A 19,246-nucleotide genomic window follows, 5' to 3' on the forward strand; every position below is an offset into this window, starting at 1 on the left:
GGGCTCAGTCGAGTTTTGCACTCACACTAAAAGTTTACTGCGTCAAAGCCCAACCAACCCACGCTCTGGCACACCTCTTCCAACCAGGCCAGGGCCGGCCAACTGAACCCCGCCTGGGCCGGATTCTGAGCACTCACACTTGTCAAACGAACCGGAAAACGTTCCTGGGCACAGATCAGATACTGTGAGTGCACCCTTAGTAACTTCAGAACAATGACAGGACTTTCAGGCACAACGATGTATTTCTCTAAAGTTAGGTACTCCTCCTGTTGATCCAAAATGCAACAACATTCCAACGCAATACTCAGTACCTAAAATTTTAACTTAGTTTGTCATGTTCACGACTGCTGCCTGAGGAAACGTCTTTATAAATGACTTCTTAATGCTGTCTTTTAGAACCTCCACTACCACTTGAGTTATTCTTAGCACAGAAAGTTTTGAACTTTTGTTTGCATCATAGATGTGGTATGCAATCATTGATTGGTGTTTTGGCAATTGTTTTGAGAATGACTCAGTCTGGCTGGCTGGCTGGCAAAAAATGTTTGGCTTCAAATCGCATTGTCCAAAGTAACAATAGTGGTCCACAAGCAATTGTAATGCATGGATAATGCTCCAAAATGTGATGTTTTTGGCTTAATGTTTCCTCTGGGAACATATCCAAATACCCAGAACGATGTTCACTTATCTTGCTGTCCATGTATCCAAGAGTCTCTTTTGTGTGAACAGGAGCCATGACAAGCTCAACAACATCTTTCAAGGTCATCAAAACCTGCCATTATGTGACATCTTCTGCCACTTTGTCGATATGTTCCATGTGCATTGTCTCCTATACATTTACGTAATGCAAAAGTCAGGGTGACAGCTTGTAAGGAAATATATGGATTGAGAAGTTGAGTTCAAGAAGAGTAAAGTATTTCTTCTTTACAAGTGTCCTTATTTTCCTTAATTAAAATCTAACTGATATTCATGGCTGGCATTTAACACCTGCCCGGCTAATATTTTCACCTGCCCATTTAGTTGTTGGGTTTGATTGTGAGTCAAATGAATGTCTGGAGGTTGTTGACATTGCACTGGAAAATGCTTTTGTGCTCACAGCCTCGATGTTCAAAATGAGGCTCATGAAATTCGCTAAAACTGAATTTTACATTGATGTTGTGATGATTAAATGAAATATGAGATGGCCCTGTTTATTTTATTTTAATGTGCATCTTATGTAATATTAAAAGAGCTCATAGCCTTTAAAAAGCCGATTTGATGCTTATTCAGATAAACCAAGACAGGTGACAGGTGAAGAAATTATTGGCAAATTTCATCATTCACATCGACTACCAAAGGTAAGGTAATGCTTGTCATTTCCCCCAAAATACATTAGGCACAATCAACCTTAAAATACAAGACTTTTGTTTTCTTGTGTGTAGGGTGTGAGATGGCTTTTCATCACAGGATCTCGTTGTTACTCATCTTCTCAAGTCCAGTTGGTAAACTGTTTCTCGAGCTGCATCTGTTGTGATTTTGTGCATGGTTTATATATATATATATATATATATATATATATGTATATATATATATATGTATATATATATATATATATATATATATGTATATGTATATATATATATGTATATGTATATATATATATATATATATATATGTATATGTATATATATATATATATATGTATATGTATATATATATATATATATATATATATATGTATATATATATATATATATATATATATATATATATATATATATATATGTATATATATATATGTATATATATATATATATATATATATATATATATATATATATATATATATATATATATATATATATATATATATATATATATATATATATATGTATATATATATATATTTTTTTTTTTTTTTTTACAGTAAAAAGTAAAAGTTTATTAAGTTTTTAATGCAATTTAATTTGGAATATCTTTATCTGCTCTTACAGTTTTACCAGATTCATGTGACAGTCGGTGCCTGGCAAAAAAACTAATTGATAAGAAAGAGATGATTGCGCCACAGAACATTGACTGTTCTGTTATTGTAAACATCACATCAGTGCAGTACGAGACCCTGAGTTTTGTAAGTATCTTTTTTTTATGCTTGGAAAAACAAATGAAGCGTTATTTTCTTCTAATATGAGCTTTTTTTTCATGCTCCTTGGTTCAGTTATTCAACTTTCATGGTGATGAATGAGTTATTTTCTTTGCCTTAATGTGAAATAACTAAACATAAATAAAGGAGGCTAAAAAAAAGGCTGATTTTAAGAAGGAAATGTCAGTCGGCACCCTTTAAATGTGATTTTAACATGAAATGTCATTGTAAACTATTTTAACTGCACTGAAAAATATACCTTTATTGTCAGGTAACAGCTTAAATTTTTAGGGGATTTTCTGAAGTCATTACTTCATTACGTTTTTGTATTAACACAAACGTTTTAGGATTGTGTGTTACATTTAATTTAAAGAACTTTGTTCTGCTAAATATTAAGTGAAGTTTATTTATGAACTAATTTCGAGAGGATCATGTGCTTATGATTGCTTGCGGCTGGTCCCGCGTTATTCAATTTAAGATTCACCGATCAGACGATTCCTAAACCACTATAAATACCCGGAGTTCCTTATGACAGCCATCTTCATTTAGAAGAATCCCTCCTTCCACCCCTACTCCTCCTCCTTTTCTAGATGGGTGGCACGGTGGCCCAGTGGTTAGCACTATTGCCCCACAGCAAGAACGTCACTAGTTCTAGTCTTTATCAAGCCTGCTGACATTTCTGTGCGGTATTTACACATTCTCCTGGTGCTCATGTGGGTTTTTCCCAGGTTCCCCGGTTTCCTCCCACCATCCAAAAACATGCATCTTAAGTTAATTGACTAATCCAAATTGGCACCATAGGCATGCTCCTAGTAAGTAGTTATTTCTTAAAAGTAATCACTATCTGTTCATTAGCTACTACAGCAGAGGAGTTCTCGAGATCTACCTGAGCTCAAACTCCTCTCTCGCCTTGCAAACGGCAGGGAGCCCCGGGCTCGAGGATCTTATGAGCTCAGGGCTCTCTCCCGGGACAGCATGCCAAACAAGCTTTATAATCGCTCATCAGCTAAGTGTAAACACTTGAAATGAACATGGCAATTTAAGCATGAAGTAAAATGTTCTCCAATTCATACAATCGTTAAGGTCTTTTCAGGTCTAGGCTTTTTAAAACCAGTAGTCATCTTAGTGTCATGTCCATGGTGTGATTTATGTACATGATGAATGCAATACTTTTATATTAGTTTATGTTGGTTATGTGGTGGATGTTGCATTCACACTCATTCTCTCTCGTTAACATCTTTGAATATTTGTGCTACATGACAATATAAAAGCTTTCTTTGTTCTTGTATATGAGATTTAAGATGTACGACTCTGTCTGTTCCGAAGCATTAAATAAGATATCATTCGCTACCTTTTTTATGATGTGCTACTCGCATTGACAGGTGAAAATTCGATCTACCTGCTTACACTGCAGAAACAAGGACATGTATTCAATTCTTACCTGATGAATTTCCATATATGAACGAGGCCTGAATCTGATGAGTAAATCGAAATCCATATGATTTCTCCCCCTGCTTACACGTACATGAGCCATATCCAATTTGTGCCACATGGGAGAGAAAATTTTTTTATTAGACCACTTGAACCATGCAGTGTACATGCAACCTTTGAGAAAAGTTATTGAAACCTTAATAAAGCTATTGTTTGACATCAAACATCATGTCTCTCATATACATTACAAGTTATAATGCCTCTTAACTAATAGTTATCATTCCTTTGTGTGACTAAAAAGCTTAAGTTCCTCGCAAACAGAAAAAGGGGAGGGGCAGAGTTACCCAAGGTACAAGGAAGGTTCTATTCTTTCTTGGGTATTAATTCTGATTAACAGATCTTGCAATAACCAGATGGCCGGACATCATGTGGTGACCGCTATTGCAACTAGTGTAACAAACATCCTTTGTCTTTAGTGAAGGACGATGCGTATAGGTCCTGGGTAGATTCTTGCCTTAGGTCCTGGGGTAACTTAATCAAGCCAGAGATAATGAGGCGCCACAAAATTCAGAGAAAGATGTGTTACTCAATCGATTCAAGAAATAATTGCTGACTCACTATACACAGCAACTGAATATATGGTGCTTCAACAGTTTTGCCAACATCTCCAAATGTCTTTGTTTGGCCAGTTGCTCTGGTGGTTGGTCATGTGGTTATTTCTAGACTGCTTTGCTCATGGTGCCTCTGGTCTGCTCGGTCCCTTAACTGCCGCTGTTGTAAACTCAAAAATGAGGACCAGGAGCCTCATGTACAAAGACTTGGGTTGAAGTAATACTAAAACATTGCGTACGGGCAAAGCTGTAAATGTGGGTACGCAGTAAAAAAATCATATGTATGAAACACTGCATACGCGAAGCAATGGTAAAAGCAAGTACAAAGAGAAACTTCACAGAAGGTGATAGGAGGTGCTCCTATTGGAGGTAGACTGGAGTAAAACTGTGTTATTTGCAAGATTGTCCACCGGACTTAATGACAAAAGAAAAAAATTGAGTGTGAGAGTTTAGCTGACGCGGTTAACGCAGTGGGGTCTAAACATTGCACTGTGAGTGAATTAAAAAAGAAATAGTCCGATGTAAAGGTGCAGGTTGAAAGGAGAACAGCGGCGCATCGTCAAAGTGTGGCCCGAACAGGCAGGGGAAAAGAGGATGCTGAACTAAAAACCCTTGAGTAGAGAGTTGCCTCAATTGTGGGTGACAATGGAAATAAAACAAACACACACAAGAAATACACGTATGCCAGACATGAAGTTGGCGCGGACCAATGCACATTATCACGTTAATTTCATTGTTAGTAAATCCAAACGTAAGTGTGAAATCTGGCATACGCAATGTTTTTGTGCATACATGATTAATAAGGACCCTGGAGACTTGTTTCTTTAAACAGATTTTTTTATTGAGGATATGCTGGTTGTGCTGCAATCATCAAAGTCTTTAAGAACTCTCACAAGTAGATTTTTAACAAGAAATTTAAGAGAAGTCAAACAAGGGAAGTGATGCCTAGAGGTGGAGAAAAACCTACTCAAACCATGTAAATGAAGTAGATTGTATAGATTGTTTGTTGAAAAATCTTGTTTAGTTTCACCCACCCAGATCTCATCAACAAATGAGTGTATTCAGCCTAAAACAATGGTCTCAAACTTAATTCCTGGAGGGCCACAGCTCTGCATAGTTTATCTCCAACCACCTCCAACTCACACCTGCTTAATAGTCTCTAGTAGTCTTGAATACCTTGATTAGCTGGATCAGCTGTGTTTGATTAGGGTTGAATCAAAACTGTGCAGAGCTGTGGCCCTCCAGGAATCGAGTTTGAGACCTAAGGCCTAAAAGTATTAGGGGTCCGGTTCTTAGGGATCAGGGATCACTGTGTCCTGGAAGGCTGGAGTTTTGCATATTTTAGTTCTAACCCCAATTAAACACACTTAAAACAGCTAATCAAGCTCTTTCTAGGTATACTAGAAACTTTCAGGCAGGTGTGTTGAGGAAAGTTGGAGCTAAACTATGCAGGACACCAGCCCTTCAGGATAGAGTTTGGACACCCCTTGTCAAGACATTTCAAAAAGACAAAGGCACAGCTGTGCCTCAACTTAGCAGATAGGTGTCAAAGTCAGTTCTTGAAGAACCACAGCCCAAAACAGTTTAGTTTCAACCCTGCTTCAACACACTTTAGCTCATGCCACAAGTTTCGCAGTTCACTGCATTGCAAAATTCAAGATTAGTGAACTTTGACCTGCAAAATCGCATCACTTGACTGTGTGAGACCAATCAAGGATCAAAACGTGACCTCTCTAGATAGAAATTTAAAATATAGACCAATCGCTTGCTTTTTAAAATATCTAATCATCTTGTTTAATCCTGCTCCTTTTCGCATTACAAAAGAAAGTATTCAGACAACAGAATTTTGAATTTATCCAGTTTGACTGCAGATTTAAACCTCATTCACACTACAAACAGCGACAAAGCGACAAGCGACCGTTCATTTTTGACAGGGAGTGAGCGACTTCCAGCGACCTTTGTCTATGCGAGTGTCAATGACTGTTGGCGACCAATAGGGCACGTTGAGCGACGCGACAAAGTTAAGAATCCTTCAACTTTATGGAAATGAAGCTTTATGGCTTTCTTGAGCGGCAACCAGTAGAGCTCACGTGATCCTCTCTCAGCTCGCTCAGAGGCCGGTTGCATTCGTGCTGTATATACCTACCTACACACCCTTGCCTTTGAAGCAGGTCGCCACCCAGAGCAATAGCCAGCTACAAAATCACTGCTAGTCTGAATGAGGCACTACCTGTTGGTTTCAAACAAGCCTGAAGGACTCAATTTGTGCTATCTGGTGTGTTTAATTAGAGCTGGAACTAAATTATGCAGAGCTACGGCCCTCCAGGTGTTTGACACCCCTGACTTAGCATCTGTATTTTTTTACTCAGTGATCAGGAAGTGCATAAAATGTCTCACACTTGAGTTTTGAATGAAATTAGATTTTTAAAACACAAAGAATGTAAGTTTTACATGTATTATTGCTACATTGGAACTAGATTATATACATTTGTAATTCAACACTGCTGCAGCTATATTTTACATTATATACATTTAAATCTTTCTAATATATTTTTTAACTTTTTGCATTTCCCACATATGCCTCCATGTAAGAATACTAAGGAAATGCAAATGAGCAGCCGTGTCTTGGTAAAAATGGTAAGCAGATCATATATTCTTTTTTACAATTATTTCATTTCCAATGGTCACCACAGTGTTGCCTCTATTTTTTACAAGTAACTTTTTCTCCAAAGAGGTGGATAGATCCTGAACTTGCCTGGAATGACAAGATATATAATACTACATCTGTTATGTTGCCAGTTCACAAAATCTGGACCCCTGGACTAGTTTTGGACAATGTGTAAGTGAACAAATTTTGTTTGTGACAGGGCATTGTTATTTTTAGCTTAGAATATAAAAACACATTTTTTCAGTGTATTGTGCTAGAAGGTCATATATGAAAATTTGCTTTGTTAGATAATTCAATTCAATTCACCTTTATTTGTATAGTGCTTTTACAATGTAGATTGTGTCAAAGCAGCTTCACATAGAAGGAACAGTGTAGTTCAGTTTTTTAGTGTTTAAGTTCAGTTCAGTTTAGCTTAGTTCAGTGTGGTTTGAATATCACTATTGATAGTCCAGACACTGAAGAGCAAACTCATCGATGCGTAGCTCTACCGATCCCAAACCATGCAACCTATAGGCGACAGCGGAGAGGGAAAAAAAGACTTCGCCAATTGGCAAAAGTGAAGAAAAAAACCTTGAGAGAAACCAGACTCTGTTAGGCACGACCATTTTAATTTCTCCGCTGGCCAAACGTCTTGTGCAGAGCTGCAGTTTGCATAATTAAGCTATGCAGTATGCACATTTACACAATACCAAATAAAATACGCTGCATTTCAGCCACTATCTTTTTTGTTGCCATTGTATTGTAGTCTTCTAGAGTCATTCACACATATATGCATGAGAGCTCATTTTTATGTGATGATGATGATGATGATGATGATGATGATGATGATGATAAAAATACAAATTTGTTTTTGTACAGATAAGACATGTCTTTACTGGTACATCTTCGTTGTTGTTCAGTCTGATATCTTAGAAACAGCTGACAAATTGGATCCTGCAGTGTGACATGGGGACCATATTTGTTGCAGTCTAACAAGCTGCAATATTTTTTAGGATTAGGAAAAGTCACAAAGTGTGAGCCAGGCTTAAGGCTCTAATTATTAAAGGTTGTTGCCACTTATGGCTGAGCTCTGAATGGAGGGATTTTGAGCCATTCGTTTTGCAGAATAGTGGCCAGGTCACTATACATAATGCTCGTGGAGGAAAACATTTCCTGACTTGTTACTCCAAAACATCTCAAAGTGTCTCAGTTATTTTTTACACCCGTTGATTGTGTAGATGCTCAACTTTACTTTCATGTTCATCAAACCACTGTTGTGTGTATTGGTACATTATGGCACTGCCTTCAGGATACATTGTTTGAAGCATTGGGTGCACATGGTCCTCCAGAATGGTTTGGTAGTCCTTGGCAGTGACACACCCATCTAGCGCTAGTATTCAGCCTATGGAATGCCATGATATTGCAGCCACAGTGCTGTTCATGATGGTGAGTGGGGGCAAGCAGGGGGCATGCCTTCTGAAGTCAGAGGCAGAGGTTCTGTTTGATGTGTTTACAGGCAGAATATTGGTCCAGACGGAACCAGATGTGAGCCAACGGAAGGTCACAAAACAGTTGCGTTTCATTGGCTCTAGTTGTTTGGTTTTGGCTTGGTGTGTACTGGCCTTTGGAGCCACAGGTCTGTAGTCGTTTAGATCTGTACTTTTGGGTTTCTTTGGGATGGATATATATATTTGTTTTGCTTCAGAGCTTCACTGAGACTGAAGAGAACTATCTGCTATATGTCCTGGGCATTTCACTGGTGGCTGAAAGAGCAATTGAGCAATTTCCACTAAAAGAGCAGATCTGCTAAGACAGCAACACGTTTTTTTCGATGTCGTTCCGACCATGTGTTTCTGGATATGGTGGATTCCTCTCACCGGATGACGGGCATGAGCACTGCGACACATGTCTGGGGGTCCAGCATGTTGAGGAGGTGTTTAAAGACAGCTCATGCCTTCACTGCGAGGGCATGACTGTTGCACAAATTAAGTCGAGGCATGCTCTAACCTGAGAGTGCATCACCCCTGCTGCTCCCTGCAAGACTGTTAGCACATGAACAGGCCTGTGAATTACAGTGGAGGCTTATCCATCGCCTTCAGGCCCACAGACCCCTCCTCCACAGTGTGCATATCCAAAATGCGCATAAAAATAGGTGGATGGAAACACAGATAATGTTTAGAACCTTGCATGCACAGAAACTTAGCCCTGATCACCGAGGTTCTGTATCACCACAGGCTCATGTGATTATAAAGTGATTATTTTGGTGATTTTGATTTCAAAGTGTTTAACATAGCAGCTGTATGAATGTGCAGCTTTGCTTTGACCACACTTTAAAAACACATAAATATTTAGAATATCTAAAACAACCCCAACATCAGGTCGACTTCAATGTCCAACCTAAAATCAACCAAATATCAACGCCTATTCATGTTACCTCTGCTGAAAAATCCAGCTTAAACCAGCCTAGGCTGATTGGCTGGTTTTAGCTGGTTGACCAGCCTGGTTTAAGAGGGGTTTTGGCCATTTCAAGGCTGGTTTCCAGCCATTTTCAGCCTGGTCTTAGCTGGAAGCTGAATATTTCAGTAGGGACACCTTCACGTTGTGTGGACGTTACCACTATGACATCCATCAGATGTTGGATTTTGGTCACTTTCCAACACAACCTAAAATTAACCAAATATCAACGTAATTTGACGTCGTTATTTGACATCAAAATAACGCTGGCCTTAGATGCTGGCTAGACATTGAAATTGGTCAACTGACGTCATGACCTAAATCTAACCTAATATTTTTGTCTTGATGATGTTGTGTGCCTGCTGGGTTGACACAGGTTAATAAGTATGCTAACTTTAGGAGGTGGTTCACAGCTTTGGTGACAATGTCACGTTATCTCTCTCTTTTTGTCATCAGGATAGATGTAACCACAAAGACCTACACAGATGACGTAGCAGTGAAGAGTGATGGAACTGTGAACTATGCTGTTGTCTTGTTTATAGCAGTGAGCTGTGATATCAGCCTTTTCACCTACCCCTTTGTGACAGGGAATTGTGATGTCGCTATCAATGGGTGGAACCAAAGTGGTAGGAAAACAATTTTGACTATACACTGTTACTGATCGTTTTGCTCTCAACCAGGGACATTGTTTCTCAATATTTTATTTGTAATAGCATGGAAAGTAATTGTATCTACTAAATCATTTTTGTGTGTTTATTTAGATTGTGTCCTTTCACTTGAATACCCTAAAAATGCCAATATGTTTGGATCGAGTCAGTCCGGTGAGTGGAACACGGAGAGTGTGGAAATAAAATCTGATCAAAAATCTTCATCTCGCAAATATCTCTCGGTAATGATGACTTGATTATAATTATATAAGATTAATTATATATATATATATATATATATATATATATATATATATATATATATATATATATATATATGTATGTATATATATATATATATATATATATATATATATATATATTTTTTTTTTATAATTTTTTTTTTTTTTTAAGTATTTATTACATAAAAAACATAGGTTTAAAGAGCCCCTATTATACATTTAAAAAGGTCATATTTTGGTTTTAAAGGTTTCCAACAACAGACTGATATGCATGCAAGGTCAAAAAAACACTTTTATTGTCTAATAATATGCATTTATTTTTACCCAATTATCCCAGCGAGTCCCATATGAATCATGACGATTCACCAGCGATTCATTTGTTCCCAAACCCCTTCTTAGCGTGAATCTAATCTGCACTGATTGGGCTGATGACAGCCTTTTGCTATTGGTTGACAGCGTTCAACGCCATCATGGCTTATCAACTATATTGAAATAGTCAGAGTGCATAGTGTATGTGTCAGCATACCTGCCAACACTTCTGTTTATCCTGGGAGTCTCCTGTATTTTAGACCCATCCCTGACCCCCTCCCGTTTTGTTATTTATCTCAGAAAATTCACATAATTTCAGCCCCCGCCCCAGTCCTCAGCATTTTGGTACAGTCTGTGAAACCCCTGGGTCGCCAACATTGGTATAGGATCCGATTGCAGCGGCTGCCCAAAACACACTTCATAATAGTTAACGTACTAACACCACAGTACACAGTTCTCAACAGTGTTATTCAGACACCTAACCCCAAAACCTAACCCCTCCGGTCTCCAAGATTTTCAGGGACCAAATGTTGGCAGTATGTGTGTGAGCCCAATGCAGGAGTGCATTAAAGCAGTGCAGTTAAACACCAGCATACTGCTCCTAACCATGAAACACATTCAGTATTATTCCACACAGTGGCGAATGCTGAACTATACTGAACCTTGACCTCAGCATGTGTGTAAGAACAGCTGATGGTGGCCAAAGCAATGACAAACGGCAGTGAAACGCTAGCTCACAAACGCGTTTAAATCAATGACTGTAAAAAAATATGGACGACGCGACAGCCCTTTTTCCCATTGAACGCCTTGAGGGCAAAACGCCTGCTTGACGGGCACAAACTGTCGCAAAAGACTGCTGAAATTGGAGCCAGACATGCGCAGAAGGATTGTCTGATGGAGCCAGAGGAGGAGCCGCGAAAATGAGCAGAGTCGAGCTTCCAATCAAACGCTTTATGTAAAATCAACTACGCCCCCCGAACTTCTCAGCATGCGTTTGCTGTCATATCAACACAAATGGATGTAATAACGTTAACAAATATGAGGGTTTTATATATTCAATCGCGCCAGCTCCAGGCCGCAGCCCATAACTTACTCGCGGCGTCGCGGGCTGATTCCGGCTTGCATGCGGCAGCGCCGGCTCGCTCGGCCGCCGCATCTGGCTCGATTGACTCGGACTGGAATCGGGCAGTGAGTCCAGGCATCCGGAGTAGGTCCAGCAGAGGTAACATTAGTCAGTCTGAGCTCTAAAAGATAAGTCTCCGGCAGGCGAGAATCTAGCCGGAACTGTGTTTTGCTATCTGGGTGGCTAGGCGTGTATCAGCAAACTAATAAAGCCCGAAAAAAGCCCTGAACTTAGCGAATAAACAGTGTTCCACCAGGATCATGTATGTCAGAAACTATAGTTTACTGCTGAACTCATTTTGACATGGTAAAATAACACAGAAATCGAATAATAACATTTCAGTCTACTTCAGTCTCCTGCCGAAGCTCAGACGCCGCGCTTTGAGAAACTGTCAATCACAGCTGTCAATCACGATGACACGCCCAGCATTAAATTACTGCTAAAAACAAACTGTTTACAAAAATGAAGATCTGCACCTATTTCAGCACAATAACCAGTGCCTTAATCGACCAGAACCATCTTTCGGGACATTTTATTGCAAGTGTAATGAATTTTTTTATTTGGGCTCAAGTCTCCTTCATTAACACGGAGGAGGCGGGCTTTATGACTTGTACTGCAGCCAGCCCCCAGGGGGCGATCTAACAGCCGAGACCTTCACTTAAACGCAGGCTTGCGGCACACTTGGTTTAAATCTGTAAACAAAGCATTGCATTTTTAACTTGGCATTAGACGCGATATGAGAATATAAAGAGTTAACCTGATACAGTACAAGCGGTTACAAGTAGAAAAATGCAATTAAATACATAATTTGCAAGCTAGAGAAAACAAGGAGGCAGCCATTTTAATCGCACTTACTTACACTTGTGAGGAAGAAACTGGTTCATGTACTGTGTACTGATAAAGTTCCTGTCAGATAAAGCTACAGCTGAGCACAGCGTGACTTGATTCAACCGTCTGCTACAGTGTTTGTGGGCGGGGCTGCAGGTTTTAATTCTCCCGGGTTTGCGCTCGCAACAGTTGGGCGGGGCTTAAGATTCGTATTGACGTCAAGCCAAAACAGCTCAAGACTCGTTATTAAGACGATTCGTTTGAAGCATTATGAGTCGACTCTTTTATGAATGAATCAATAGTTTGAAACATTGTGTGCTTTTTCAGACATTTGTACATACTGCAAAATTTGATAAATGTCAACCACAAGGGGGTGTTTACATTGTTTGCCAAACTCTGCATCTGTACGTACATTCAACTATACACATTTTTGGCTCTAACATCAAGAGAATAATTACCAGAGTGACTTTACCAATAAGTACAAAAATGAACTGTTGAAATAAGGAATTTTCAATGACACTAATAAGGGTAACTGTGTAAACAAATCAGGCATTTAAAATGATACTTCTGTCGTCTGTTGACAGGTCACTTTATCCATCAATCCTTTCAGTGCTGTTGTGACCCTGATTCTTCCCAGTATATTAATAATGCTGGCTGATCTGGTGAGCTTTTCTCTGCCAATTAAAGGAGGAGAACGCAACAACCTCAAGGTCACCTTGGTCTTGAGCTTCACCATGTTTCTCCTCATCCTCAATGATCGTCTGTCCAGTGGTGGGGGATGTACACCTCTTCTCCGTAAGTAAATGTATAAGTAAATATGTATACATAGTGTGTGGTGCAGTACAATATTCATACTTTACATGTATTTATCTCGCTCTAAGCATTGTGATGAACATACATAACGTTAGTATGAAATTAAAGTCAGCAATAATTTTTTTAGTTCTATGTAAGTCTATAATTCAACTCGGACTGTTCAGTAAATTTTTTTGTATAGTTTTTTTTTTTTTTTAATAGTCATCTATTTGGGTTAAGAATAATGATTAAGATGATTATTTCTTTCTCTCTCTGTCAACTAAGTTCCTTCATTTGAGCAGTCCATAGATCAGGGGTGGGGAACGTCCGGACTCCGGGCCGTATGCGGACCATTTGATCCGGCTCCATCTGTAAATTTAAAATCACCCCTCGGAAAAAAAAAAAAAATTCTGTTGTAGAACGTGACACATTTAGAAATTATACACATTTGCTGCCCAGCATAGCTCAATTTCACATGAAAGTGACTAAAAGCAAGTGTTGTAATGTCACGTTTGCAGCACAAGATGCGCATCATTCATCGATGTACGTTCGAATCATTCGTATTTTTAATAGCACGAACGAGACCGCATGGCATGCTTGTGTGTGTGTGTGTGCTCGCTTAGCCTCGGAGACGAGCAGAGCACAAACATCTAACGCCATCTTAATGTAAGGGCTTTAATTTTCAAATACATGCACATTTGTGTCAGAGCGCGGTGTTTAGTGATTATTCATATCAACCGTCATTTGTGTAACAAACAAACAAGTTGAGAATCAAAAGACATGTGAAAGAGAAACCATATCAAAGCTGCACTATTCCTAAAGTGGCAGTGCGCAATATTCCTGCTGCCGCCTGTTTTTATTATTAAACAAAAGGACAAAATCCCTCACTGCTCTTGACTGAAAGACTTTAGTAGCTGAAGTTTTTTTCTTACAGTGAAGATGCTTAAAGCACAGTTTGTTTCATATTTTTATGCTATTGTATTTATTTCTCTTTCCGTATTTACAGGGAGAAAAATAACTGCATATATAAAATCACATTTATTTGCCCTCCTGAATTATTAGCGACCCTTTCCCCCCAATTTCTGTTTAATGGAAAAATTTATTTTCAACCTATTTTTAAACATAACAGATTTAATAACTCATTTCTAATAACTGATTTCTTTTATCTTTGCTATGAAGACAGCACATAATATTTTACTAGATATTTTTCAAGATACTAGTATTCAGCTTAAAGTGACATTAACAGGCTTAATTAGTGTAATTAGGCAAGTCATTGTTTTAACAGTAGTTTCTTCTGCAGATAATTAAAAACATATATTGCTTAATGGGGCTAATAATATTGACCTTAAAATAGGTTTCAAAATATTAAAAGTTGCTTTTATTCTAGCCGAAATAAAACAAATAAGACTTTTTTTTCCCAGAAGAAAAAAATATTATAGGAAATACTGTAAAAAACTTCCTCTGTTAAACATCATTTGGGAAATATATATATTTATAATAAATATATGTTTATATATATATATATAAACAAAATTCACAGGAGGGCGAATAATTTTGACTTCAACTGATAATTGTTTTGAATAATCGTGATTACAATTATGACCAAAATAATCGTAATAATCAGCCCTATAATTTAGTATGGCCCCTAAACAATGTTACAAAAATGTAAATGGCCCTTGATGGAAAAAAAGGTTCCCCACCCCTACCCCCTGACTCTGGACCGTTACCTTCTTGCTGATGATGAAACTGAACTCTGGCTTTTGTTTCAAAGATTATCACTTCTGCTTCTGTCTGGTTAATCTGGTGCTGAGCATGGTGATGTCTTTAGTGCTGACACATCTGATGACCGCTGACAGCATTCTGACTTGTAGATGTTCAAAGAGAATCGAAAGACAAAACACCCATCTGCATGAAGATGAAGGTAAAATTATACTAAATACTGCAAACATAGAAAGTTCAAACTTTATTTATGAACTATTAGTGTGTTCATGCATATGGTCTCCATTACCAGATGCTGGTGTGATTGTGATGACAAAAACCAGTGAAATAGAGATGGCTTCAATTCAGAAAACAGTGAACGTTTTGGAAAGCATGGACCAAACAAACCCAAAGGCAAACAGAAATGAGGCCTTTGTAGACTTTTTGGACAAACTATGTTTCTTGTTTTTTTTGTTCATTGACATAATTTACGTCGTCGCTGTCATTGTCATTGTCACCAAAACAGAAATTTGCAAACCTCAAAAGCCGCAAATCTGGATTACGTTAGGTAAACATGAATTCGTATATAATGATACAACTTGGTATTATTATTATTAAATAATCAACTGTATAATCGTGTTTTTCTGCATTAGAGTTATTTGAATCTGTAGGTGAATAGAATAGAATTCCAATATTATCCAAAGATTTTTTCAAAACTATTTCTAAATTCAGTTTGTAGTATTCAAACGTAGTGTTTTTGACTTATTATGAAGACAATAATAATCTTTTACATTTTAGTCATTTAATTTTTATATTTAAAGAGATTTGTCAACTGTTAAATATCCCTTTATGTGTAATAAGCAATTCAATGCAGCTTTATTTGTATAGCACTTTTACAATGTAGATTGTGTCAAAGCAGCATCATATAGAAGATCATAGTAAATTGAAACAGTGTAGTTCAGTTTTCAGTGTTTAAGTTCAGTTTAGTGTAGCTCAATTCAGTGTGGTTTAAAAATCACTACTGAGAGTCCAAATTTTAAGAGCAAATACATCATTACGCAGCTCTACAGATCCCAAACCATGCAAGCATTGTGTACACTCGGTGTATGGTCGGCCCCCTGCTGTGTCAACAAGTAGAATCACTTAAGAAAAACACAAATCTACAACTGCACCTTCGCCATGATGGACATTCATCCTTCTCAAGTCACTGTCAGGCTGCAGCTCTGGCTATTTTCCATTCGGCCAAAGGAGAACTCTGGCTGAGGCTGGTTTCTCGCAAGGTTTGTTCTCGGTTTACATTAATTCATTGAGTTTTTTGTTTTTTGCAACTGTCACACTTTGGCTTGCTTGGTTGGGATTGGTGGAGCTGTTTTTCAGGGAAAACTCCTTCAACCGTGACATTCATATTAACTCTTTCCCTGACCTGACAGCATTTTTATTATTATTTTTTTTTATCACGATTTGGTCATCAGAGACATTTTAAAAACTGTAAAATATTTCTATAATCCTAGGCTAAATGCTGTAATCTTTGACATGTTTTTAGGGCTCTCTTGATGGTGTTGATTTTTTTCTATGACCCAGTTTTTTTCCCAGTGTTAATTGTATTCAGCTGTGCCTCCTTATGTGCTTCTTTGTTCCGTTTCCTATTTAACTATTTCCTAATTTGTTCTGTTTCCTAATTTAACTATTCTAATGTTTTAATAACACATCCTAGATTACACTTACCGTGATTCTAATGCATTTCTTGAACAAACTGATATAAAACAAGATACAAAGATATTGTGGTGACATATATTGATATATTTTGATGTGACATATTTGTCACATTAAAAAAATGGTAACAAACTGCTCAATTAATTTAGCTGATTCAATTATTTGAGTGTTTTATATTTTCTACTGCTCATTTCAAAGCATATATTAACAAAAATATATAAAGTGTCACATTAGATATATTGTTAATGAAATGTATTTTGAAACTATTTTATAACTATAAGCTGTAACAAGATGCTTATACAATAAGTTGGTTTTATTTTAAGGTTGTAAATTTGAAGTGAGAATAACATGATTAGATTCAGGAAACAATTTTATGTTCAGAATGCATTAAAGATTATATCAGAGATGACAGTGAGAGGGATGTGACAGTGACTCGAATAAACATTCGACATTGATGAGCCTGATTACACTTCAAGTAGGAAAGACATGGAGGATGATGAATCAAGTGGATCTGATTTAGGCCCCATTTACACTAGTGCATTTTAGTTTTAAAACGGCGTTTTAGAATGAAAACGATCCGCGTCCACACTCGCGTTTTACCCAGCGTTTCTGAACTGCTCTCCGTCCACACCAAAACGCTGAAAACGCACATCACGTGACCACACACACACTCTTTGGCAATCGCTGGAGCCCATCTACCCAGATGAGAGCTCTGCTAGTCGGACTTCTCATCAAGCATCTCCCGCTGGATCTAATCTCACTATATTTATTAAACGTGATATTTCATTCATCTTGTTGTCTTTATCTAACGACATATTCCCTGACTTTGGGCATTGGAATCTATTATTTGTTCTCAGGTAACGTGTTTTGGCTGAGCGCAAAGATAAGTTAATGATTAATGTAAGCACGTAGCCTACATTCTGTATATTGACTGATCGCTTGCCTTTATTTCCTATAATGTATAAACTTATTGTATGTTATACTTTTATAATGGCCATTATCGATTATTAAAACTGATATTCAGCAAAAGAGAGGGTGCGTTTCGTATTTTCACTGAAATTGAAAGGAGGCAGTTCGGCTCCGTTTTGTTATAAATATGCACACAGTGAAGATGACGCTCATATGCAGCACGGCGCCTCAACATTTCTGCTGTCTGTTTAGTTGTTAATATTAAAATAAAAATAGGCAGTTCCTTATATCAAGTTTACATTTTATTGTTGAGAAAGTGAAACAACGTAGCCAAGGTGATGTGAATGAAGTTATAAAGTACACTGTTCCCTGTGAAGATTGACGCGTGTCCTCGGTATGTTTTCCATATCAAACTGAGAAGAAGAGATGCAGCCTTGATCAAACTTGCGAAGTCTGAACTTACACGGAGAAGATTCAGGACTGAACTGTGTGTTAGGCTACTTAATATTGAGGAAAAGCATTAGAAGATCAAGTAATCTAGATTCAGAAGCTGCACAGCCAAACATAAACTCTGGCCAGCAAGATGCAACCAGCAAGGGTAACAACTTTTTCTTGGAAAAAGTTGAAACCCCAGAGTGCACATTGAAATGGCCAAGTGCCACACTTCCAGACAATCTTCACACACACCTGGAGTATTTCAAAAAGTTGATAACAGCAGAAATGTTCGCGCTACTGAAGGAACAAACACATTTGTACAGTGTGCAACAATCTAACTCAAAAAATGGTTAACGCCACTGTTAAAGAATTGTAAATATTAGTTGAAAGCTATTTGCGCATTGGTCCAAAACAAAATGCCAGAAAATCGTGCATACTGGGAAAATGAAACAAGGTGTTCCATGGTGGCTGACAACATGTGCAGGTTTAACATGTTAACCTTCAGTGTGAGGTAGTTCATTTATTCATTTTATTACGGCTTAGTCCATTTAATAATCAGGGGTCACCACAGCAGAATGAACCACCAACTTATCCAGCATATGTTTTACATAGCTGATGCCCTTCCAGCCACAACCCAGCTCTGGGAAACACTTATACACACTTGCATTCATACACACATACAGTACGGCCAGTTTAGCTTATTCATTTCACCTTTACCACGTCTTTGGACTGTGGGGGAAACCGGAGCACCCGGAGGAAACCCACGCAAATATGGGGAGAACATGCAAACTCCAGACAGAAATGCCAACTGACTCAGCCAAGGCTCGAACCAGTGACCTTCTTGCTGTGAGGCAAAAGTGCTACCCACTGAGCCACGGTGTTGCTGTGAGGTAGTTATTTTTTTATTTTTTATATATATTTTATTTTGTGAAAACAATGAATGAACTACCATATACCAAAAACGGTTGAATTTTGATGTTTCAAAAGAGTTGTTGCAAAATGAAATGGTCACAGAAATGGGGCTTTGAAATATATTATGGAAAAGCAAATAAACTAAAAAAAAATATATGTTATATAGCAAATAAAACTGACAAAATGTATTTTTTCAATTGTGAAATAAATGCCCAATGTGACATATATGTGACATTACAGATCTTTCACAAAGAGGGGTTGCATTTGAAAAACAACTGCAGAAACATGTTCAAAGTGGTCTATTTGGTCGGTGTTATATGCCCCATAATTTTCCTATAAAGAGAAATTGGTCCGGGTTCTTATGGGTTAATACAATAAA

The 19,246-nt window shown here is 37.8% G+C and overlaps 1 protein-coding gene across 4 annotated transcripts; it reads left to right on the plus strand.

Annotated features, from left to right (window-relative positions):
- Positions 1 to 1,248: 1,248 nt before the first annotated feature.
- Positions 1,249 to 17,017, plus strand: LOC101885452 (5-hydroxytryptamine receptor 3A-like). 4 transcript variants are annotated; one of them, XM_087245307.1, is made up of 10 exons: positions 1,249 to 1,334; positions 1,419 to 1,478; positions 1,971 to 2,104; positions 6,751 to 6,795; positions 6,891 to 6,997; positions 9,716 to 9,885; positions 10,021 to 10,148; positions 12,993 to 13,203; positions 14,972 to 15,121; positions 15,212 to 17,017. In XM_087245307.1, the coding sequence occupies exons 2-10, from the start codon at positions 1,427 to 1,429 to the stop codon at positions 15,514 to 15,516; spliced, it is 1,302 nt and encodes a 433-aa protein (XP_087101433.1). In that variant the 5' UTR covers positions 1,249 to 1,334; positions 1,419 to 1,426; the 3' UTR covers positions 15,517 to 17,017. The 4 variants fall into 4 exon arrangements, with proteins under 4 accessions (XP_087101433.1, XP_087101436.1, XP_087101435.1 ...); XM_087245310.1 differs by lacking the exons at positions 1,249 to 1,334; positions 1,419 to 1,478; positions 6,751 to 6,795 and having other exon boundaries at positions 2,041 to 2,104; positions 6,958 to 6,997; positions 10,021 to 10,080; XM_087245309.1 differs by lacking the exons at positions 1,249 to 1,334; positions 1,419 to 1,478; positions 6,751 to 6,795; positions 6,891 to 6,997 and having other exon boundaries at positions 2,041 to 2,104; positions 10,021 to 10,080.
- Positions 17,018 to 19,246: the final 2,229 nt, after the last annotated feature.

This window comes from Danio rerio, chromosome 3, assembly GCF_052040795.2.
Source record: "Danio rerio strain M-AB ecotype USA chromosome 3, GRCz13ab, whole genome shotgun sequence".
Taxonomy (NCBI): domain Eukaryota; kingdom Metazoa; phylum Chordata; class Actinopteri; order Cypriniformes; family Danionidae; genus Danio; species Danio rerio.

What these genes read in the sequence shown, in the direction of transcription:
- LOC101885452 (XM_087245307.1), top strand. Translation starts at nt 1,427, where the DNA reads ATGGCTTTTCATCACAGGATCTCGTTGTTACTCATCTTCTCAAGTCCA. An exon ending in CAATGGGTGGAACCAAAGTG is followed by an intron (nt 9,886 to 10,020) that starts GTAGGAAAACAA and finishes GTGTTTATTTAG; the next exon opens with ATTGTGTCCTTTCACTTGAA. An exon ending in CATCTCGCAAATATCTCTCG is followed by an intron (nt 10,149 to 12,992) that starts GTAATGATGACT and finishes GTCTGTTGACAG; the next exon opens with GTCACTTTATCCATCAATCC.